Source organism: Drosophila simulans, chromosome 3L (assembly GCF_016746395.2).
Source record: "Drosophila simulans strain w501 chromosome 3L, Prin_Dsim_3.1, whole genome shotgun sequence".
In the NCBI taxonomy this organism is placed as follows: domain Eukaryota; kingdom Metazoa; phylum Arthropoda; class Insecta; order Diptera; family Drosophilidae; genus Drosophila; species Drosophila simulans.
Window position 1 is genome coordinate 17,145,705 of NC_052522.2, and position 25,113 is coordinate 17,170,817.

Here is a 25,113-nt window from a genome sequence, read left to right on the forward strand (position 1 = left end):
GCCTTCGTCCCACTGTGCACAAGGCATATAAATAGTAGTGGCAACGCTGCCCGAAAGACCGAAATTGTTTGGTTTTTATTTTAACAACAAATTGGATAAAATGAGTGGCTTAAAGGCGAAAAAGTCCAGCAAGGGCGACCAAATCCCCAAGCCCATTAGCATTAAAAAGGAGAAAATGGAGGAGGACCGGAAGCTGCATCCCATGTCCCATTACATAGACGACCGCCTGGAACTGGTGAAACAGATTTTTGGGACCTTAAAACCGAAAACTATTTTGAACCTAGCTCCAGAGTTTCTAAAGGTGTGTTTAAGTTCTTCATATAAAATGCAATTAATCAATACTTTTACGCAGAAAACGCCACTAGACGAAATCGAGGAACTTTGTCTGGAGGAGTTACTCTGCTTGTCTACGAAGCGCCTAAAATCCATAATAGAAAACACCAAATGTCCCACAGACACTGAAAGCTCCGAAGACTCCGATGTGGAGCACAAAGAAGGTAGGTTGAATCACTTTCTTGCCCTATAAACCCACCATTCATTAAAGTCTCATTTCAGAACACATCTCGCTAGAGGAGATATCCTCCGACAGCGACATCGGTCAGGAATCCCGAAAGAGTGAGTTTTTGGCATGAGATACATTTAATTTAGAGTTAATTATCTGTGTAATCTGCACAACTGCACGCCGTAAAGTTATCCACCGTACTTAAACTTCTCACAGGCAAATAGTGGCGACACGTAGAATGCGCGCAGGATGCAAATATCCTCTCCTATTCCGATGACCACGTTATCCTTATCCTCTTTGCCCACCTCCAGGGTAACTACAAAGTCTCCAACCTCCAAGCAGCCCTTCTTCCTCATAAAGTCCACTCCAAACTCAATAGGACTGTAGCTGCACTCGTTAAGATCCTTAGTGTAAAGAACCGGGTGCATGTTACGGCGCAAATGAAGCGCACGAGCGAGCTCCACCTTGCAGGTAATGGTTTCCGCATCATCTGTCTCCTCCAGCGGCACCATCACATATACTGGGCAATAGATCTCAATGCGCGAAAGGGCCACGCTGGCGGTCTCGCAAGTGGTGAACAAAAATATGGCTTGACACTCAATTGAGCTAATTGTGCGGATTATAAAATTCACTATGGTCTGATATGAGGTTAGGATGCTCTTCAGTACCATCTTATTCTGGACCGCGCCAACACGATAATCTTTTATGGGCATCAGCTTTTTGACTATCAGCGGATATTTGTTGCACCATGGACTTTTTTGGATGTGAATAGCGTCGACCTTCCACAGGAAATCGTGCAACTCAAATCGCTTAAAATCGCTGCAACGCTCCAGCGGAACCGTGCCAATTACTGGCTTCTTCTGGCACTGCGAAATGGGAAGCACGTCCTCCATTATGTAGTTATATACGCAACAGTTTACGTTGAACATGTCCGGTATCCAAATGTAGTCCACCAGCTTTATGATGCCTAGCAAATCAAGCATGTTGCTCCGCACATACTCGAAATCTATCATTCCGATTAACTTTAGGTTGAAATCAGAGTTCAAGGTCTGCCGCACGGCACGCAGAAAGCTCTTGCATCGTATCTTGGGCAGAACCACATAGTTGGCATTCAAAGACGCGGCCATCTCAAGGTCCTTCATGTACAGATCGGGATATAGGTCCGGATCCAGAGCGTGACACTGTCTAGGGAGCTCTATAAAATCGTAGGAGGCTACCAGACCGGCATCTATGATCATCACGGTTAGTGCTTCCCGCAGGGTCTTCACCACCTTACCCCTAACTTCACGTCCGATCAGCACCATATCGCCCAACTGAACGGAGGCGAGATAACACCGCAGATTGATCACGTACACTATTTCCTTAAAGCCTTTGTAGCGGTAAGACTCATCCGTGGTGAGTGTGACCACTGCACCTCGTGCCAGCATCACGGTGCAGTTGTTCCGCAGCCTGCCAACGCGACAGCACTCGCCGTTAATCTCCAGAGCCAGGCCAGTTGTCAGACGTAGTTCCCTTTCTGCAGAATGCGCCGAAATGGCAATGTTCATGGTGTCCAAAATGGCTGTCAGTTCATCGGGCTTATTGCCCACCGTATCCACGTGAAAGGTGTAGGTTCCATTTTCCAGCATACGTCGCAGCTCGTCGTGAGTGGTTTCCGTCACCAACTTGGCCACAAGACCCAAATGGTAGTATCGCTTCCGCTTTCGCCGTCTGGCGTGCTTCTCATGAGCCTCGCATGCCGCTTTAAAATCCTTTAAACGCTGCTCCAGGTCATGTTGTCCATTAAGACGCACCGTAAACTTCTCCAGACGATTCTCGTCGTCCGGCTGCTCCTCCTCCTCCCCCTGATCCTCACCTGTCTGACTGTCTAATTGCGGCGTTACCTCTTTCTGGTTAATCGGCATCCTGGCGTGCAGTTAATTTAATTATACTTTAATCACAATTTGTAATGCAATCTGTGTCAATCTTGTCTGATTTTCAGCCAAGAAGAAGATCAGATCCAAGAAAACGAATAATGGGAATGAAAACAAAGAGTGTGAGTACAAACTTTACGAATGAATGTATAAAAACTAAACGAAATCGACCGAATGTACGATAACAACAGCCATCTGAGACTGTGCGCCCGTTTGACTGCAAATTTGCTAAGGTTACTAAGGTATTCTTTTCTCCCACAGCGGGCGGTCAAATGAGCGTGCTGGAACTGTTGGAACTTCAGGCGCGTGCCAGGGCCATCCGCTCCCAACTGGCAATGGAGCCAATCACCAAAATAGAGGTCAAGTCGGATGATGATATTGACGAGCTACCAGTGAAGAAGGTACAGAGAAAGGAAAAGGAAAAACGCAGCCCTAAAAAGACGGATTCGGGCAAGCGCAAATCGCAGGAATCAGCTAGAGCAGCACCTAATTCCCAGCCAGATAGCAGTAGCAAGGAGCAGGAAGCGCCCCGGAAAAGAATCAAGATCAAGAGAAACTATAGGCAGACTTCAAAGTCACCAGAAAAGGAACGTAAACCTCCAACATCTACTCCTTCACCTGAAAAATTGGTTGCATCTAACGATTTGAACAAACTGCCACGTTCCAAATCACGTTCAGCCTCACCAGATGTGATAACTATACAAACGGAACCCGAAACACTGCTGATCAGCGACAGTACGGATGATGAGGCCACCAAAAAGGAGACGATTGAAACAACTACAACTAAGCAAGTCGACTCGGACCCACCAGCCCCAGTCGTTGAGAGCGAGCCAGAGGAGGGAGAAGTGCGCGATGAACCCGAAGAGCCTGCCAAGGTAGTTGAGCCAGACAATCCAGAAGAGCCAACCGAGTCAGAAGCAGCAGTTATTTCGAAAGAACTGGAAAGTAATAAGCCAGAAGAATCGGATAGGTCTGATAAGCTAGATAAAACAGGGGATAAGGAACAACCCTCGGAAGAAGCTCACCCAGCTAATCCCCCTGCAGAGCCAAAGAAGCCGATTGCAGCCGAACCAACTGCCCTTGACGACGAAGATCAAAACGACGACGTCATTTCAATAGGTGGGGATCTAGAAATGATTGAGGAAATGACGAAGGATGACGATTCATCTTGGGTGAGCATTAAGAGCGAGAAAAAGGAGAAGATGCAGGATCTTGAGGAACTGGACAACGATGTCATATCCCTGGGCACAAGCGAGGACGAACGCGATAAACTACAACAGGGAGACTCCGAGGTATATTTAAATGCTCCTCAAAACGTTCACTTTTTTATCAATAGAATAATCCTTTTGTTTGCAGTCCTGGCGTTCACGCTACATGAAGAGTTCCAAGGTCAGCCAAGTGCTGGCGGAATCGCGTTTGGGAAAACGCGTCCGCGACAAGCTCAAGAAATCGAAGCGCAGCAAAGTCACCGCCAGGGAGGAGCAGGCCAAGGTTGAAAAGCTGGTCTCATTTACTTCCAAGCATGAAGACGGATCCATAGAGCAATACCAGGAGCTTCTGCAGCACCGACAGCGTAAAACTTCAAACAGTAGCAAGGGGGATAAATAAGTTTAGCCGCTAAGGGCGGGATTTATTGAAAAGTCGCGTACTGACGCACGGCCCTAGTTTATATGGCATATAAAAAGTCAAATAAAAATCCGCTGTCCTCGGGGGCGGTAGGCAACAAAAAATTTGAATATATCGTGCTAAGCGGATATTTAATTTCTTATTCGTCTTTTCTATACTCTATTCGTGTAAAGTATTTATGCGTTGAGTTCATGTAAAAGTAGTTGCTTTTTATAAATATAATTTTTTAAGTCAGGCTTTTTAGTTTTGTGTAACAAACCGTTTAAAGGTTACAAAATTTTTAGTAACATTGCAAAATATATTCTGTGTAACTCAGTTTTTGGATTTACTGCTTATTTAAAATTGAATACATATATTTTATTTAAAAATGTTTTGTTTATATATTCAATGCGTCGACTTGTTTATTTGTAGTTTTCAGCTATGTTTTATAATTTAAAAGAAAATGCGATAACAGTGCCTTGTTTTTAAGGAGGGTTTGCGTGGGCCGAGCAGCCTGGAATAGGCACTTAAACGAGCCGCACGCAAGTTACGCCTGTGCATTGATATTATTTGTCATAAACAAGCTGAAAAATCATTAGGTACGCATTTGAATGGAAGGGTTTTGGTTTAACCCAGTTTCGGCTCCCCACCCGGTTTTCTATACATATAAGGATTCAGCTCCACCCGCCACTTTATCATCGACTTTGCTCGATTTCTAATCATGCGGTTGCAGAACATGTCCACACCACTCTACACTCGAGTCTACTCCCACCACTTTTCACTGTCCTCCTGGCCATTCCACTCGACTCGATTTGTTAGCCACCCCAGTTCGGTGTTACTGGTCTGGTCACTGGACTATATCTCAATTATGCTGCTGGGGGGCGGCGGTTGAAGCGTGTTGCACCATAAACGATGATTGTTTTATCAGAGACTCGGGCGTGTTGATAAACTGTTTTAGCAACAACAACAAAAAATGGTCCGGAGAGTTGTTCTCTGAGTGTCATTTTTATATTTGGCTTATCTAATACGCATGTCCTATGAGCAGAGGGTAGGATTCGCTTACTTTTATGGATGTGTGCTTTTACTGCGAATCCATCAAGTGGGCGCCCAGTATACATACATATAAATGTGACATGGGTATAGACAAATTGTTAAAAAATTTTTGTATTAAAATTTAAAATAAATGTATATTTAATTTTTTAGACTTTTGTAGACCATATTTATATGCTTTAAGGTGCTCAGACGAAATAAGCGAAAACAAAAATGAACTCTCTACTGAAATGCCCCACGTTGGGCGCCAAATAATGTACGTAGTTAGTGGATAAGACTAGCACATGTTTTGCCAAGCTCTACCACCCACTCCCCTACTAGGCCGTTTGGTTGTCTCTGGTTTAGTCCGTAGAACGCCCCCGCGGCGAGAAGTAAACAAAATAGCAACAGAGCGTTGCCCGCTGGAGGTTGGGGTTGGCTCTGGGGGTGGTTTCTCTCGCGGGCTCTCGCTCTCTTTCGAGTGCGCGGGTGTGGGTGACTGCATCCTTTGGCGGCAGGCTGGCAATTGGGAAAACCGAAAAGCCGAATCAGTCTACAGAAAACGCGTACGTGGTGCAGAAGTAGCCGCGGGTGGCTACCACAGCGTCGTTTTGGACTTGTCGGCATGATAAAATAAGTGTAACGCCCCGTACAAGTTCTGTAAGTTTCCAGCTGCAACAAAATCAAACCAAATCCATGAGAAGCAAATGAAAGCCAAACAAATGCAAATATCAATCTGCCGATTTACTGTGTGTCCAAAGTGCTTGAAATAAGTGACAAAACCCGAGGATTTGTAAGCCAATAACAATCAAAAAGTGGTGGCAACACAAACATATTAAATCAAGGATACCCAAGCTTATTTTGTATTTTTATAACCATAAACGCTGTGCTAAAAAAAAACCCGATAAGTGCTTTAAACTCTAACAAACTACTTAAGTATTAAATAATTTAACATTTTGATACTAGCCTAAACATGCCTTATTCAAGGAGTTTTCTTTCGATGCGCGCATATTATCGCAAAACGTTACACTTAGGATTAAAGATGCTCTCTCTGGCCGGAGACATTGTGAGTCCCAGCTACGAAAACTGTAACCCAACATAATCCATGTACCGGATATAAGATTATTGAACTATGCCCGCTTGCATTGGTCACCTAAAATTCTAAAAATTACAATTGGCTTAAAAGAAATACAAATAAAAAAAATTCGAATTGGCAAATTAAAAATGTGTTTGCTTAATGCTTCCGAACGCTTCAAATCCCCCCACATATTCCGTGTGCAGTCAACGTTAATTTCCAGTTCCAAATTACCAAATCTAAAAACATTTAATTACAAAGATATATATGGAAACTAAATGACTGCATTTTTATCCCTTTCCCCTTAAATATACCCCTTCATATACATGTATGTATAGAACATTTATAATGACACAATGATGAATGTGTTTTATTTAGCTTTCATTTATAAATAATAAAATCCCGTTGAGTAAGTGAAATACTTCTCATATATCTGATTTTTTTACATATTTCATATTTTGCATTTTATATTTATAAAGTTTATAGGTTTATGGTCAGATATTGTTCACTATTAAAGTATTTACTTATAGCAGGGATTTTTCTTCAAGAATAGGTTTTCAGGGCTTACTTTAAACTTATGATTATTATTATTATTAAATTTTCATAGACCATGTGCGTTGGTTTACCTTACACAGTTTCCAATAAGTATGCTATATTGTCAAACCAGTTTTTAAAGAGCATGTGCGTTAAGGTTTTCCTGATATGCACCAACATGTATTACTTTGTGTTCAAAAAGCCAGAACGCAAATGATAAATGCGATTTTTTGATGGATACAATGACGAACTCACACACACACACACACACAGAGACAATGTCCAACGAAGTTGGTAAATTTAATTGGAATAATAAATGGCGTACTTGTATGTGTGTGTGCGTATGGTGTTCGCTGCTCTCTCTCTTTTTATGAAACAAAAGTGCACGATGCCTGATATAGGTGTCATAAAGTTTTATTAATAATGAAAATTGTACTAAAAACGAGGCCAGCCGGAATGGGACAATTTATTAAAAAGTCTCATTAGCTCACGGTTTTATCGCACATCGAGCATACGCCACGAGGTCCCCTTACGGGTGCTAATAACGTAAAAGCAGAGACGAGAATAATAATAATATGCCCCGGCTCTGGGCTGCGATAAAGTAAAATTTTCGATATGGACATGATTAAAATGCCCACCCCGGTTACCACCACCCACTTTTTATGACATGGCAGCGGCAATAACTGGGCCGTCGGAGATTAAGTATTTTTAATGCGACTGACAATAAAAATATAAAAATTTCAACGATAGCAAACTGCGACGTCAGCAGGCCAAATCAATTTCAATACGAAGATATATCTATTGATATGTGTTTTGCATGTGTCTGTTGTAAATATCCAGCCGACTGATATTAAGTCACTTGCCATGTGCTCCTCCAGCAATATTTATTCGCTGAAAATCAATAAATTCCACACAGACACACACTCGCAAAGCGAATATTTTTCTTTTTTTCTCATTTTCTCTTTGCGCTGGCGCTGCGGCTCATTATTAATATAAGTATATACTTGTATACATCTGTATGTATAAATGATTTTTTTACATTTTGTTATTTCGCAGGGCTCGAAGGATGGGGGTTGGCTTAAGTGTTTTTCTATTACGCCTTTTGCCCGAATTCCAGCTTGGCCAACATACCCACCCACCCACACACCCACACACGCACACAGACTTAGGGCAACCCACCTCCCCAATATTATATTTGCTTTTAAATATTTTGATATACAGCCCAGTAACTCACACACACATACACCACACGAGCACACTCACAACCAGGCATTTTCTCATAAAAATTTCGTACTCGAATAAGACGAAGTAGCTGCACACACACACACCATTCAAGCCACCCACACACACACAGAGTGGGCGAAATGTAACCCGCAGGCATTATGGGTTAAGGGCGGCGGAGAGGGGGTGGGGCCACATGGCAAAAACTTTGAGCAGCAGCAGGAAAATAATGTAAAGGATGTGCCAGGGCCACCATGGAGACCAAGCCGACTGTAACTGGAAAATAATAATTTTTTCTCCCTTTTTTCCTTCATTTCTCGCTTTCTCCGAAGAGCACCCACACCACACTACACCACCCAATCCACCCAATCCACCCACTCCACCCCATCCCACATTCATCCCTCCCTCTGTATATTTGCCGTTTCTTTTGAGTGTCAGAAATGGAAAAGAAAATAATTTGATGGTTTCATAAACTCGCTTCGTGGGCCAAAAAGGAGGCGGCGGGGTGGTTCGCTTGTCCCCTGCCTGTGTGGGTGTGTGTATTTCTGATAAAATTGCAAACTTCTCCCCATCCCCCACGAACTATGTGTGTGTGTGAGTGTGTTTGAGGCAGAAGCTAGAATTTATGGAATTTTTCTGCTTTTGTATTCTTCTTTTTTTTTGGTGAAAAGTTCTCGGACGATAGATTTTTCCTACAAAATATTTTGCAGCATACTTATGGGGGTGGCTTCTGCAAAATGTTCATCATGCCGATAGGGCAGATGATAAGGAATACAGTATCAGTCTCATTAGAGCCAAGGAAAACACTTGCCTTATTATAAACATGACTATTATAACCCCTATCCCCTCTCCTCTCCCCCCCTTTCACCATATTCCACCCACACATACGCACTTGGACTGGTTTGTGTGCACAGCATTTGTCCTTGTCTCTGTGTTTGAGTTTCATTATTAATTTTCCTCGTTTTTTCATATTTTTCGTATTTTTATTTTATCACACACAAACGCACACATAAGCAAGGGGGTGGAACGCACACACACACACGCAGTTAGTTTATTGTACAAAGTAATATTTGATAGAAAAAAGTTTTAGTGTCCGACAGAGATGGAAATAGTTTTTGTTGGCTTTTCGCTTTTCGGTTGGTCGGAAAATAGGTTGTGTGAGCGTGTGTGTGTGTAGGAAATGAAAATGGTTGGGGGAAATTAATTTTTCACTTCGTGGCCCATGCGCCATGGAGATGTGAAAGTGAAAATGATGGAAAAAAATCAAACGGTGAACGATTTTGAGGCCTTCGAAGCCTCTCATTACACGGTTTTCCACCTCGCACCCCATAAATTCATGTTTGTTTGCTTTTCCTGCGCGTTCATTGGTTTCTAATGAGATTTCTTACTAATGAGCTGAGCACCTAGAAACTGCCAATGTTTTTCCGTTTTTTTTTTCCTGTCGTTTAGCTTGGGGCTTTGTGCAAAGGATTTCTGTTGATACGTCAAAGCAATAGGAATTCTGGGAAATTGTTTCGACACACTTCCCACTTCGAACATTTCATGTGATTACGAATTCGGAAGAATTGAGGAGGTTTTCTTTGCTGCTTCTCTAAGTTATGGTCATTACCTTACTCAGATTACTCCAGTATTTAATTCTAATTACAGCAACGTTTTTGTGTAATGATGGTTAGACGATTGTTACTTGAAATGGATATAAAATTTAGGGGATCATTAACACATCCTTTGATTCTTTCCATGCAAATTTGAATTTTGAAAAACTGATTGTAATGAGTTGTAATTAAAGGGACATGAAAGTAACGCCAGTCTAACCACATAAAATACTCGAACAGAATTTCACGTACATGGTGCATTTGAAGCAAACTAATTTGTCGCACACATTTCCCGCGGAAAGGCGACACCAAAACCCGTCCCCTCAGAAATATTCCTCCCCCGCACTAGCAGGAAAACTAACAAAGATCATTACCCTCGTGCTGAGGGTTGATTTCCCAGTCCCGCGACTCGTTATAATTCCCATTTCCATTTACATTTTAGAGTCCACGCATAATTTCAATTTGATTTTCATCAGAAATATTAATTGCACTTGGGCGGGGGTGTCCTGTCAGGATCTGCCTTTGAAGGCGTTAGTGTGGCATATGGCCTCAAAGGGCGTATCAATCATAAGCGACATTTCGTCAGGACACGCTAGGCTAAGGGTGCGAAGTGGGTTGGGTCCAGTTTGAATTTAAATTTAATAATTACCATTATGGTGCCTAACGACCTGGGTGGGTGCTACGATTGTAGGTAGCCCATTTTCTTCCTGTTTCATGGCTAAAAAAACAAAAGCATGTATATTAAAAATACATAGTATATAGTTATAGTTACTGTATAGCTACTTCTATTATTATAGTACTTATGAGCATACTTGTAAGACGTTAAGTAGAGTACAATCAAAGTTATTGAGTGCATATAAAAGAAAAGGGGTGATGGGGTTGAGGTTACCATTCCACAATTCCACATAAACCTTATGGTTTCTGAACATAAGCTCACAATTAATTGAACCCATACCCACGTACCCAACTTATTAACTAAACAATAGTTGAAACGACATTTCAAGGCAATTACCAGACTATCCTCATTAGGGGAATAATTAGTTTAATAGGCTGCCATAAGATGTAGTTAAACAACTTGCATTGCTTGGCTTAATAATGCAAAGGCAATTGCATTTCGCTCTATAACGACTTGACCGCACCATTTGTGGTTTGTTTACATTCCGCCCACTGCAAGGACATGCGCCTACGAAAAAGGGGAAGCCCCTCTTTTCGGGCGGTGCGTGCGTGCGAGTGATTTCAGTCGAGTGACGGCGAAAGTGAAAGTGCCGGCACCGACAACGTCACAGTGGACATGTGTGAGAGTGAAAGTCGGTGGAAAAACCTTGACCACGACCACGGCGGCGAGCAGGTCAATGCAGACCAGACCGAGTGGGTGGCCATTCGTTGGGTCATTCGGTGGCTCCGATCCGATCCGATTCGATTCAGCTGCCGACCAATGAGTTGCCCACTGCTCCGTTCCGACTGTTGCTGCTCGACCATTTTGCGAGCCTGGTTCGTTCAACCGGCGATTTTCCATCCACACTCGTACACATATGGCCGGCTGCTCCAAAAAAAAAGAGAGTCACCTTCATCGCGCAGGCGCAGATCCCGAAGAACGCCGCAGGACGTTTGGGGCAAGTTACTTTCACTTTTTCGGCCTCTGATGTGTGTTGAATGCCAAGTGCCAAAAGGACGGGGGGAAAATGAAAAAAGGGGTGGCCAAGGTGGGACCCACACGCACACACATGCACTTGCAGCAGGCATGTCCTTCGATACACAAGTATCTGTAAGTCAATCCGTCAATTGGGCAACGCAAACAATCACTCGCCGTTTCTCTGGGGAAAGCGTGTGATTCAGATTTTCACTGAAACAAATGTTATTCCCTTCAGGGATTCGAATCAGCTCTGACTTGATCATAAATTTATTTATATTTATGTTTCTGTTTTATTCATGATACAGAATTACTTCATTTATGTATATGCACTTATGTACTTACGAGTATTAGTATAAATTTTTCAAAATGCATAATTAATTTCCCACTATTATCAAAAATAATAGTTCTGAATAAAAATAATCACAAGCTGAAAAGCTGCAACTCCTTAATATACTGGAAAAAAGGATTTAATGTTCAATAATTTTAATATCATAATTATAAATAATTAAAATTGAAATGGCTTGACTGATTTTTTACAACTCAATTATATTTAATCATGAATAAAAACATATAAATCGAAATCAATTAAAAGCAGTTCGACTTCAACACCCATATCTTGTAAAATAGAAAAGACAATACATGTAAATCACCCCTTTACCAACATGAATTTCCTTGATTTTCTTTTCGAAAGATTAAAATTGTATTATATTTCCGTTTTGGTTCAGACACAGTTATACCCTAAGAAATCTTTTGTCATAGGATTCTAGAACCTTATTCTTCAAATAAAGTGCCTTTCCAAAGAGTTCCCTACAATACATTTAGGTAATCATGTTATTAAAAGACAATTACAATGGTCCTTTGACAGTTATCCCTAAAAGGCATTCAAACTTAGACTGGTTACCTGGGTGGGGATTCTGATCCCTTTTTAGTCCGCAGAAGCCCTTCAATTAGCCAATTTCAGCATAAGGGAACATTGAACAACCCCCAAAACCCTTTTGGAAAATATTTATTCGATTCCTGACTACTCAAGTCAAGAAGTTTCAGCCTTTGTGACAGGAACTTGAAAGAAACCCAAAAGAAAATGCTACTCTTTTCATTGGGAGCGCATAAATTAAAATAACAAAAATATAACTGCCGGAACACCAATAACAACGATGGTGGCACACGAACTTCTGCAGTAGGAAAAACAAATTGAAAATCCTATCGAACAATGATAAATTGGCACGACAACAATAATACCGGGGGAAAACCTTCCAAGTTGCGCGGTTGTTGCTCATTCGTGTGTCGCCGTCCCTTTCTATTGTAGTCGTAGTTGTAGTTGTAGTTGTGGTGGTTACTGAAAATTTCAAAAAAATAAATGAGAGGAGGGAAAAGAAAACGAAAAGGGGCGGAGCAATAATGGTTTTCCGGGCAGCGCTGCTCAGTTGTCGCTCTATGGATTTTTTTTAAGGGAAATTCTATGATTTTTGATATTTTGGGGTGTTTTATTGAGGTTTTTTCCGTGATATGGGTAGGGGCCCACAATGTGCATATGTGTGTGTGTGCCCGCGGTATTAAGCGATATGGAGGGTTAGGCTTGTGTGTGTCGTTGGGATTTTAGTATCATTGCTATTTGCTGTTTTGATTTTCAACCGGCAACTGGCAATTGATAGCCGATATTTTTGTTATTCCGCTGCGTCATGCGGCAGTTGACAACGAGCAAGCCACTTGGCAGGACACGATCCCGACACACGCCAAAGAATTTAAAAAAAATATAAAAAGTGCGCATGCGCAAAAGCGACTTGCACTGCGCGAATATAACGAGAGCATCTAGAGATCACCGATCGAGAAAATAGTTTTTGAAAATGTTCGGTGAACTTCAATCGCAGTGACAATAAGAAAATTTAACGATACCTGTTCTTCGGATCGCGACACATTTAAAAACGCACTTAATGAGTAGGTGAATATGCTATAATATAATATTGTGATGTGTCATTGAATTGATAGTGTTAAGTGATCCCATGAAAGTAAATCTGTTTATCAAGGAATTATATCTTAATAATTTGTAATTAAATAATTAATTGGCTGCGTTCAAACTCTTATTGGAAGTTAACTTGAAAATCAGAAAATATTTTTAAAAATTCTCCAATTCTAGTTTTTAATTATTCAAATCATTTGTTTTGAAAATATGTTTTTAAAAGCTCAAAGATTTTGCTGTGTCCTGTGTTAAGCTTTCAACTTGCCATCTTATGTTACTCTACTTTGAATTACTTCTGAAATTCCATCAAATATCCTTGCCAGGACCAAAACCAATCCAACGTTATTGGTTTTCCCTTGGCCAGTGTCAAGATTGTGTTCGGAGTCCTTCAGCCCCCGCATCCAAAACTTGGTTGATATGTTAGTTTGCCAAATTAGCCGCTTCCCTTGCGAAGTCTCAAAATATACAGTGCACACACACCCATTCTAGCCATATACATATAAATACCTAGTCGAGGAGTATATGGTTTTGTTTACACTCTGTTGGCATTTTCATTTCGAACATTTTTCTCGGGCATCCTCCTCCTGGCACGATGAGATGGATATAAGGCGGTAAGGCAGGCAGGCGGAAAAAATCAAATAAAATAACATCAAACTACCTTAGGCTTTATAAAAATCCCAGTCGAAACACAAGCAGCACTCGCACACCCACACACACAGACATCCATGCCCACAAAGATACTGAAGAGAAATGCGCACATCCTGGCAGGCATTTTTGCTTAACTCCTCAAAGTGGCAGGTCCGGGGTCATGGGGGGTTCAAAGGGATCGGGGGACGGGGTCGGTGGTTTTCGGCCTCAAGAAATTGTATAAAAGCAAAGTCAACAACAACTACAACTACAACGACAACATGTAGCTGGAGAACCAATTTCCAACCATGGAAACTTAATTTATGTCTGCAGCATAGTTGAGAATATTTTTCTTTTCTTTTTTTCCTGCTCTCTGCCCGCCACCCCCACCAGCCCATCAAACTTATTTCCCCCTACCCTTTGACTGCGCCTCCTTGGGGTTTCTCCTTTCTGCCTCAGCTCAAATAGGAAAAAGAATTTTCGGTTTATTTCGAAATTTTTTTCCCTCCACTCGAAGAAATTCAGGTCATTTCAATATGTACTTATACAATTGAAACAATATTATTACTGACTAAAATCTATATTAATTTATAGTTGGTTTCTAAGAAGACTTAAAAATGGAATGGCTTATATTAAAAGTTATAATTAAAAGAAATTTTAATTATATGCTGATTTATTTCTTGTATTGGAAAATGCACATTAATCCTTTAGATCGCATAAATGTTAATGATTATTTCATTTGGCATGACATAAACTTTTCTCCCCGTGTATCTCCGCCTATTTTTGCCTCCCTGTTGCCAGGCATTTTCCCCCTCACTTGCCCATCTCTTCCTTCCTATTTTCCTTTTTGCTTTTCTTGAGAATCAAATTTATTTTACCAAGTCATGTTGAAGAAAATTTTTATAAGTTTTATGCTTGACTCAAGTGATGGTGTTGGCCGGGGGGCCAAAAGTGGGTGGCAAATCGCTGTGTGTGTGTGTCTGTGTGGTTGGGAGGCGCAAAAAGTTTTCCGTGTGCGGCACACAAGCACACCCACTCGCACACACACTCGCACACAAGAAAATAAGCAAAATTTGTATTCCTTAAATCGGATGACTTTGTATAAATTTTCGTGTGCGCCACAATGGGGTTGTGTGTATGTGTGTTAGTGGGTGGCAGCTGGGGCTCATAGTAAACAAACAAAAAGGAAAAAAGTTTCCTTCCCCCCTATGTGTATGCTATACATACATATGTATATATATATATAATGGAAAAATTTTTCATAGAATTTGCACAAAAATGAAAAAGTGTAGCCACAGCAAAATAGTGTGGGAGGTGGTGGGCGGTGGGGCACGGTGGGTGGGAATAATGATTATGGAGCGGAGGCAGCAGAAGGCGGACAGAAGGAGAAAAATGAAATTAAGCGCATACGGAAATGAGACACAAATATTCTGCGTGTGTGTGTGTGCGGACTTATGCGAGTGTGTGTGTGCAGGAAAAATATTTGAGTGGCATTCAGTTGAAGCCAAACTAAAATTGAATGGAATCCTTGGCCAAATATTCTGCGTTCCTTTTACGTTTATCCCTTTGCAAAAATAATGCGATCTAAGCCTCAGTTCATTCGTTGTGTACACTGGAAAAGAGGAAAGGGACTTGTGAATATGTGGATTACCATAACCATACCATTCCCTATTGTTAAAAAGATTATTACATTTGGTCTAACTATTAGTATTTATTGGCTATTAAAAATAAATCACTTTCCTTCCATTTAGTAGACAGTGTAAGTGGGTTAAAGACTTCCATTTACTTTGTTTACTTGTTTAATTTCTTTAAAATGTGTTTTTTTTAGTTATTGAAGCTTATCTTAATCCATCGCATATGGTGACTAAATGACATATACATACATGCACATGAATAACCCTTATATCCCATTCCTTATCGAAAAGACCGCCCGCTAGCATGGCTTCGACTTCAATTAAAAAGTTCTCCACTACAATGTTTCTCCTTTTCCATCTTTCTTCCCCCGCCCCGCAGTAATATCATCCAAAATGGCTGCATCCATATATGCCACCCCACCGCCAGATCTGAGCAGCGAGGACACTGCTCTCTCCGACGTCTCCAACTCATCGACACTCAACACGAACAGGAACAACCACACCAGCGGCAGCAACAGCAACAATCCACATGAAGCCGCAGGAGCAACACCCACAGCCACGTCAGCCACAACCAGAGGAGCAACAGGAGCTGGAGGAGTGGAAAGCACTTCACCCGCCGACCATTTGGTGCCGGCAATGGAGCTGGAACTGGAGCCGAAGCCAGCGGGAAGCGGAACCAATGAGGCGGACCAATTGGAGGAGGCAGAGGATGGACGCAAGGATGTGGATGCGGAGGAGGAGGTGGGCGATGCCAACATGGCCACCATGGCGGCAGCCATGCAGCTGCAGATCCTGGAGGCCCTAAGTGATGCGGCCAAGAAGCGACGCAAGCAGCACAATCCCAGCCGCTTGGAGGCGCTCAATTTGAGTGGGGAACCCACTGGTGAAGTGGGTCAAAAGAAAGCAGACTCCTCCACCGTGGACTACGAGGAGAAGTTGTCGAAGATGTTCCTTCCCAAGTCGATTGAGCAGCTAAAGGAGACCTTCGAAATGCTGCAGCAGCAAAAGCAAGAGGAGGAGCAACCGGAAGCGGGAGAGGAAATGGAAGCGGAAACGGAAGCCATGGCAGACATATCAGAATCCAGCAAGCACCGCGAGAATCCATACCACACTTACTGCAAGCAGTGCGGCGAGAGTTTCGAGACCGAGTTCAAGTTGAGCCTGCACATGTTGCAGGATCACGGCGAGGAAAGGTCCGGTGATCAGGATCCCGCTGACTTTCTGGCCTCCATCAAGGTGAAGCTGGAGCGTGCCGACATTCCCAGTCCGCAACAGGAGCAGAATATGCAGCACGACCTTACCAATGGTCATGGCAAGGACTTGGAACGGGAGCAGGAGCACTGGTTCCAGGCCATGCAGGCGCAGCACCATCCACATGGTCCACAAATGCCACCTGCTTTTCCCTTTCCACCGGAGGCAGCCTTGGGACCAGCTGGCTACCTGCCTCTGCTCGGTATGTCCGGGTTTCCAGGAGTGGATGGTCTCAACCGCCCTCCATTGAGGATCTTCAATCCCGAGGCCTACTGTGAGCTGTGCAACAAGGAGTTCTGCAACAAGTACTTCCTCAAGACGCACAAGGCCAACAAGCACGGCATCTTTGATCCCGTTGGCGAATCGAGCTCCAACAACACCTCCAGTCACCACAATAACAACAACAATAACATCACCAGTAGTAACAACAATACCAGTGGTCACCCCAATCCCAGTATGAGTTCCATGAGTCAAATGTTCCAGCTACAAAGGGAGGCTCAGGTGCCGAAACAGGATCCCACACCAGCCGGCGGAGCTTCGAATCCCGTGGCCTCGGTGCACTGCGACATCTGTTCCAAGCGTTTCACTAACATATTCGCCATGCGTCGCCATCGGGCCAAGCAGCACGAGACACAACCAGCTGCCCAAGTTTCACCCAACTCCCAGACACCCATGCAATCGCAATCGCATCGGGGAAGTCCCAACGAGCCATCGCATCCAACTATAAAGCAGGAAATGTCACAGGATGCGGAGATCAAGCCCTATCAGTTGCCCGAAGGTTTCCGCGAGGACTTCACAATGGAGCAGGAGGAGCTGAGCTTTGTGCCACCACCCCGGAAGTTGCCCTCCCATCTGCAGCAACAGGCGAAGGATTCCAACTTCAATCCTGACAAGCTACGTCGCCTGGGCGTTCAGTTTCCCGACTTTTTCTGCGAGCTGTGCTGCCGGGAGTACGCCAATCGATACTTCCTACGCACTCACAAGTGGAAGCGCCACGGTCTGTTTGTGCCACCCGAAGACGTGGCACCACAGCCAGGCAGCAAGGATGAAGCCCAGATGGCCAGTGCTTGGCCCTTCATGCCACTCAATCTGATGCTGGCCAAGGCAGCAGCAGCCACCATGGATCAGCAGGAGCAGGAGCGCGAGCAGGAAGCGGAAACGGATTCAGAGCAGCCCAGTAAGAGGATCAAGTTGGAACAGGGACAGACACCGCCGGAGGGATACGATGAGGATAAGCTGAATGGTTCGGTGGTGGGCTTGCAGAATCTTCAGAAGCTGCAGTCCATGTTGCAGCAACTGAACGACATCAATGGCAAGCGCCCGCTACCCTGTCATCTTTGTGGCCAGGAGCAGGAGAATCAGTATACTTTGAGGGCTCACTTGATGACCGAACATGCTGGCCAGATGCAACTGCCCATGCCCATACCGATTCCACTGCCCGACCAGCAGGCCCCACATCCCATGGCAAGTTTATATCATGCCCAGGGAAATCCGCAAACTCCGCCGGCGCCAGGAGCCAGATCCCCGCCAGGTTGTGATCTGCGGTGCCAGCAGTGCGATCGTGATTTCTCCACAACCCAGGAATTCAAGCAACATATCGCCGAGGTGCACTTGGGCAGAAACGGAGGCCTGAGCGGAAGTCCCCTGCGCGAGGGTTTCTTCACACCCGAACGCCCAGTGGCGCCGTCAGCGGGCGGACCCGGAACCCCAGCCGCTCCGGCTGCAAATCGTCCACCTTATACCCTAACACCCACGAGCAGCTACTGTGAGATTTGCAACAAGGAGCTGTGCAACAAATACTTCATGAAGACGCACATGCAGCGGATGCACGGCATCGAGATCGAGAATGGCGCCCAGATTGGTGGCGTGGTGTGCAACATATGCAACAAGGAGCTGTGCAGCAAGTACTTCCTGCGGGTGCACAAACACAACACCCATGGCATCATCGAGGAGGGCTCCCCACTGCCACAGCCGAGGGGTCAGAATGGAGTCAAAGCCGATGCAGCCGCCGCCGTAGCAGCATCACAGCCATCGCAAGCACAGCAGGATCAGGACCTCAATGTCTCACCAACCACTGTGGAGGGGAGTGGCGGCAGCTCATCCAACTCGGCCCATGAGGTGTGCCCACTCTGCTCTCGCCAATTCCGCAGCTTCAAGTGGCTGCGATCCCATCTGATGAACGAACACGGAACCGCCGGAGTGGAACGCCTCCGGGAAATGGACACCACCCAGTCCTCGACGCGCAGCAAGCCGAACAGTCCCACGCTCAAGATTCCCAACGGAAGTGGCAGTAACCCAGGAGCAGCGGGTGCCGGAGCCGGAAATACCGCTCCCAATCTCGCCCAGGCCCTGCAAAATCTCAATGCCCAGCATCTCTTTGGCCAAATGCAACAGCAGCAGATGCCCAAGATGCCACCACTTCCCTTGCCCGGAATGTTTGGCGAGCAGGCGGCCAGGTTCAAGGAGTACCAGTGCTCACTGTGTCCCTTCAGCACGCCCTACTACGCCTTCTTGTTCATCCATGAGCGATCGCATGCTCTGCTCAACAACGGAGGTGAGGGCATGGAGTTGCCCATGGAGACGCCACCACCACAACCCTCCAGAAGTTCGGGTAAATCACGCAGTAAATCCAGCAAATCGTTGGTGGCACCTCCTCCTAATAAATCCGAAGAAACAGAGCCTCCACTGGAGCCCACCAATCTCAGCACCTCAGCGCCCAAGGTGGCATCTCGTTCCCCCTCAACTGGGGCTGGATCTCCTCCCGCCTCCTCCCCCAAGGCAACCAGCTCAACTTCACCCAAGATTCAACGTCGTCGATCCACTTCCAAGCCCCCAACGACGCCAAATGGATTGGGCAGTGCAACTGGTGGCCACCGATCGGCGGCCACCTCGCCCTTCGAGGGCTGCGGGGAATTGGCCAACGGCATTGGCAAGCCGGCCAGCTATGCCCAACCCGATGGGGCAGAGGAAGCATATCAGATGCAGGCCTTCCACCTGCAGCCCGCCGACCAGGACTCCAAAATGCAGTTCGCACCTGCCCTGGTCTACCTGCCCGTCCGCGTCCGGGCCTCGGAGTCGGCCACGCTCAGCTTCCGGCTCACACCGGCCTAAAGGTGCCACATGCAACAGGTATAGTGTTGCCAGCGTAAGTTCAACCCATAGAAACCAAAGAAGCCCCACAAAGTCACGGGATTGGAACACTCTAGAGAAAACTTTCGTTCTTTCGATTCAATTTCTGTCTTTAGCTCGAAGGTATGAAGATTACAGGAAATCCTTGAGTGTTTCGATCCCAGGAACTCCCAGACTCCCCCCACTAAATAGTTAAGCAAACGAAGTTAGGAACTTGAACAAGACAAAATAGTGGAACTACAAAAGACTGAGTGCGCATATTAGTTGAGCTCATTATTAATCTTAAATATACAAAACCCATAACACAACAATCGATCAATATCTAAGCCCGAAATCGAGCCCAAAAGTTGACCATGTCCAACATGGCGCTGATCAAATCTACAGCCTATATAACAAAGAAGAACAAGTCCGTTTCAGCTGGCAGCACTATGCTAATCATCAAAATATGATAAATATACATAGCATATATTTTGATAGACGCATGACAAAGCATAAACCATAACATACCGCAACCTATAACATACATATATCTCTAGTGATTAACTATCAAAGTTCCTATGCGTAATAGTAATCTATCGCAATCGAGTTGCAGAAAATGAGAAGAGATGGTCAGAGGAATCTAAATACGTACATAGATTAGGCGAGGGGAAGGCGAAAAGTGGAGGGATGAATCCATTGAAAAAAGTACCATATATACCACTTAGAAGGATTATATATCGTAGTAGCAGCATAAAATCAAAATTACAATTATACATTTCTCAACTAGATATGAGGTGGGTTTTGTCGTGCTTAGATTAGGACTAATCGGTCGCGGGGATCGAAACATATATACATATATATATGGCATATATGTGGCGTATTAAAAATGCTATGGTAAAGCTTCAGCACAAACAAATTGCTCAAAATCAAAATCTTTATAGGATGTTTTTAAACGACGGCCCTGGAGATCTTCACTTCCTTTAAATATCCTCTAGAACACACTCTAACATTAACCGCATCTGAACCAAGTTATATCCGAGGAAATGTCTTCACTTAAACATAATTCCAGCGCACAACGTGTACATATAAAGTTGTTAAAGCTAACACCATGATAGTTCAGATTTTGGGTAGTCAGATAGATGAAGGGAAAACTAATGCCAGATGGTAAAAATTAAGAACATTTAAACAACTCAGGGCAAAAGTACAATGACCATTAGTACTTTTTTATACAAACATATTTAGAGAAACAAAAACCCAAAACCAAAAGCATACGCAAGTAAATATTAACATAATAATAAATTAAATATATTATGAAACGTTAAAAAGATAACAAGAATGCTACCTCAGACGGACTTGAAAACAATAATTTAAATAAAATGAATTTATAAAGAAAATCTACGATACCATACGAAACCCTTCAAGCTAAATCTAATTTCGTGTAGTAACTTTACCTCAAACAGAATTACACCTTACTTTATTCACAGTTTTAATATATATCCTATGATTTACTTATCCATTCTAAGTTAAAACATTCCAAAGACAAGAACTAGTCGCATAAACAAACGAAAACCAAACCATTCTAGTCAAACGAATAAGATAAAAATAGTTTTAAATGTAAAACAGGAAGCCAAAACAGATCCATCGACTCTTCAGTTTTGGGCGACGATTTTCGCAGATTATTTTTTAGTGTTTAAGAATTTGTTCTTTGGCGTGAAGAGTTGCCCAAAATTAGTTGATCGCTCCGAGATGAATTTGGATCGGCGAGGAACTATTTGCTATATTCAAAATTTCCTCTTTTAAAAACGTGTGTTTTTTAAAATGCTGCGTGCCTTTTAGCAAATACTTCGCCGAGTCCACAACACCAAAAAAATTTGAACTTCAAAAACAAAATGAAATTTTACATAGAACTACAAATATATATAGATCGTAATTTTATTTTACCTTTCACTTATTCCTTAGTTATTATGTCTTACTTTAACTGTGTATATATGTATCGAATAAATGTCATGCAATTTATATTTGTTAAACTTGAGTTTCCTTTATGATTTCCATGTTGATTTCTGATTTCCCAATTTGTATGTACTTTTAACCCCGATTGAAGTGCGCCAGTCCCGAGTCCAAGGTCTTAAAAAATCTGTATCTTCAACTTATCGCCTGCGAAGTTGTCGCCGATAGGGGAAGACCCTTTTTTCTTTTGTTTCGATTTTTCTTTTTTTTTTTGAAAACGTTCCCATAGGGGACCTTCATTTCTCGGGGTGTTATATGCTGGTCCAACGCCTTGGCGACTTCAATTATTAAATTGCCATTTGATTCAATTTGTCAACAATGGCTTGAGAGCCTATCTGCAACTTGTTTAATCATTTTAAAAAACTCACAAGCAGCTGCGTATTTCTCTTTCCTTTCAAATGCAACCGAAAACAGCACCCTCATAATAAAAAAAAGAAAACATAATAAGTGAAACTGTTTCCGGCTTTGGGTCAGGCCTTGACCAACCCCCTGATTAGAATGTTTGCATTAAAAAATACATCCGTTTGAATGGCTATATACCGTTGGAAAAAAACCTAAGCAACGATAACAAAAACCCAGCATGGTCATGTGAGGGTCAAGTTGGAGGGTCAGCAGCTGCAGTTTGAGTTTGAGTTTTCAAAAAAAGAAAAAGTTTCTAAGCCGGAATCCAAATCGATATTGCCATGGTTATTGATTCAATGCAGCCACCCCCCTCCGGGCGGCGAATCTCGCCCGTTTTGGCAGTTAATTATTTGTCACGTGTCCATGCAAATTTCATCTCATTGATTACGGCCAGATATCCGATACTTTTCCGACTGCCGTGCAATTAAAGATTGACTCGAGCAGCAACCCCCTCGCTTTGGCCAGGGGATGCTAGGCAAATTCATAAATATATATTTCTGCGATTTTCCCCGAAATGGGTTCCATTGAATTTTTATGGCAATTTGGGAAAATCTGCTGCCAAGAATTTTTAAGGGCGCACACAATGGTGCAAATGACCAAATGCAGCGCTACCCCATGGTGCATTTGCATCGATTTAAGGGTGTCCGCGCCGCTATTTGCATGTTTAAAAGTGAGCTGGAAAAATTGCGATTTATATAAAAATGGAATGAAAAGAGAAAAAATGGCAAGTGCCAAGGGTGATTTGGCAGCCACCCCATGCAAATTCTTTGTTTCCGCTGGCCTCGGGATTTTGGCAATTTTGGAAAACGATTATTTTTATTTCTATTGATTTCGGCATGACAGCAACCACGACTCGACAGAGCGCACAAATTAAAAACGACAAGGATATGTTTTCTTAATCTAAAGCTAAATAAATTTTACAACACAAAACCCAACAACAACTTGCAACGTACCTTGAGCATAAATCAAAATTTTGTATGACCTTCGGTAGGGTCAGGCTGCAAAAACCAAAAGAAAATCAAAAATACAATTTTAGTAGCGCTAAGCAAGAAAACAAAAGCAAAAAGCAAAAATCGAAAATCAAAAAATTACTTTCTTTATAAATATTTTAGTTGTAGGCTTAAGTCAAAGCAGCAAAATGCATTGAGAAATTATTAATTAATTGATGTTGAAGTTGGAAGAAGAGAGAAGAAATTGGAGATAAATGTCACACAAAGACGTGAGAGCGCAAATCAAAAGCCACGAGCAAAAAATCAAACAAAATTAAATTTAAATTTAATATAAAACGAAACCCAAGAGAATAACATTTATTTAGCAATTGGCAAATGTATGAGATATATACACTTATATATCGATATATATATATATATTACTTAAACCTAAACAATTTTACTTTGTTATTATGTAAAACTATGTGTGAGTAACTTAAAGAAGATATGAAGGAGAAATTGAACAAAATAATTTATATTATATGTGAAATCTGAAATGTGAAAGAGCAAAGAATCAAAAACGGTGGAGAACCAAACATTTTTCATTTCATTGTAAGTGAGCATTTATCAAAATTGTATGTGTTTTAAATTGATTATATTGAATATATATACAAATACATATAAATAAATTTAAAACCGTGTCATTCTCTTCACGAGGGGCTCCACTTGACTTTCCTGTGACTTCTTTAGTCCGACTTTCCCGGGCCAAAAACGCACTCAGGTACAAGTGTCATCATCTCGGGCTTAAAAAGTGCTTAGGTCGCCCAGTGATTCCCATTGAAAGTCGACGAGGGACTTGCCTAAGCTGATTTTCCGACTCTCGAGACGGAAATCCCGCCCAAGTCCACCACACAACCCCTCGGCGTGCCCGGAAAACACGGGAAAATTTCAACTTTTCCGAGCTCTGACATTTCCTTTCAGCTTTTCAATATTTCCAAAGGAGACAGGGATGAGCGCATAGCACTCAGATGAAATAGTTTCTTTCTTAAATCCTCGAATGTTATTTTTTAATGGCTCAAACAAACACTCTTTTCAATACTCTAAAATTCATTTCAGCCATTGTTAATATTTATAAAAATAATTATAATACTTTAACTACTCAAGTAGAATTATTCTCTGTGCAAAAGTGGAGGGCGGACCTCATTGCTGCATCCCCAGAGAACCAGAGAACTTACTTCCTTTCGCTGGTTGCTACCCCGAGCATTGCGAAATCAAAGTATGTCAATATTTGTATTACATGGGGACACTCACTGGCAGGAGCTACTGTAACTGTAGCTGTAATGGGCGAACACAATGCCCGTGGAAATGTCTTATCAATAATTTTTGAAAAGAATGCGACGAAATCAATTCCGATCGGGGAATGAAGATGGGCGTCTGACGCGTGTTCCTGACAGCTCCTTGGTTCCCTTGTCCTGTCGTTCTGTTGTCCTTTGTCCCAACTTCCTGTTGCCAAAAAGGCGAGGAAACCAACTTGTTCATAATTTCGAGGCGGAAGAGGGCAGAACACTTTCCACATAGTTTTTGTCGATGAAAGAAGTTCTGGTGAGTATTATAAACGAATAGTGCTACATAAGTTGGATAACTTTTTGGTACAGTTGTGCGGATTTTAGGCATTGTTACATATGATTCACATAGACAATAAAATGTTTATGTAACAAGCTTAGAGATAAAAGTTTAATTTGAATATAACGCTTGTATCTCATTGAGAACTACCCCTTCTTCCTAATTTGGATGGAACCCATCCATCAACGACACCAATAGTTCCAAAATTCGACCATTAAATTATAGTTTTCGTCGTTTTTTGAATTGCTTTGTGTGTGGAAATTAGTTTTTAATCGATTTGACAGAGCTTCACACGCAGGCCTACAAATTATAGGCCTGAAATACTCATTGAACACCAGTCCAGGGCCAACACAAGGACCTCCTCCGCTTACTCCACATGTGAATGTGTGTAGCCGTACATATTTACGAGTAATTTCAACTCTCAATTAAATTGTTTAGGCGGCGCCAGGCGCAAACAACAATTTTTGTTGT

The 25,113-nt window shown here is 42.8% G+C and overlaps 3 protein-coding genes across 5 annotated transcripts; 2 read left to right on the forward strand and 1 right to left on the reverse strand.

The window, feature by feature from the left end:
* Window positions 1–5: 5 nt before the first annotated feature.
* Window positions 6–4,151, forward strand: LOC6738460 (uncharacterized protein DDB_G0286299). The gene is made up of 6 exons (XM_016171643.3): window positions 6–301; window positions 353–497; window positions 556–615; window positions 2,484–2,537; window positions 2,677–3,707; window positions 3,772–4,151. Exons 1-6 carry the CDS (start codon window positions 101–103, stop codon window positions 4,021–4,023), a joined length of 1,743 nt encoding a protein of 580 aa, XP_016032291.1. The 5' UTR covers window positions 6–100; the 3' UTR covers window positions 4,024–4,151.
* On the reverse strand, window positions 621–2,490 carry LOC6738461. Its single transcript, XM_002085232.3, has one exon. It carries the CDS (start codon window positions 2,404–2,406, stop codon window positions 691–693), a length of 1,716 nt encoding a protein of 571 aa, XP_002085268.1. The 5' UTR covers window positions 2,407–2,490; the 3' UTR covers window positions 621–690.
* A 1,419-nt stretch (window positions 4,152–5,570) lies between the features above and the next one.
* On the forward strand, window positions 5,571–23,715 carry LOC6739658. 3 transcript variants are annotated; one of them, XM_016174367.2, is made up of 2 exons: window positions 5,571–6,115; window positions 15,702–23,715. In XM_016174367.2, the coding sequence occupies exon 2, from the start codon at window positions 15,716–15,718 to the stop codon at window positions 19,682–19,684; it is 3,969 nt and encodes a 1,322-aa protein (XP_016032293.1). In that variant the 5' UTR covers window positions 5,571–6,115; window positions 15,702–15,715; the 3' UTR covers window positions 19,685–23,715. The 3 variants fall into 3 exon arrangements, with proteins under 3 accessions (XP_016032293.1, XP_016032294.1, XP_039149748.1); XM_016174368.2 differs by having other exon boundaries at window positions 5,571–5,709; XM_039293814.2 differs by lacking the exon at window positions 5,571–6,115 and adding an exon at window positions 12,619–13,039.
* Window positions 23,716–25,113: the final 1,398 nt, after the last annotated feature.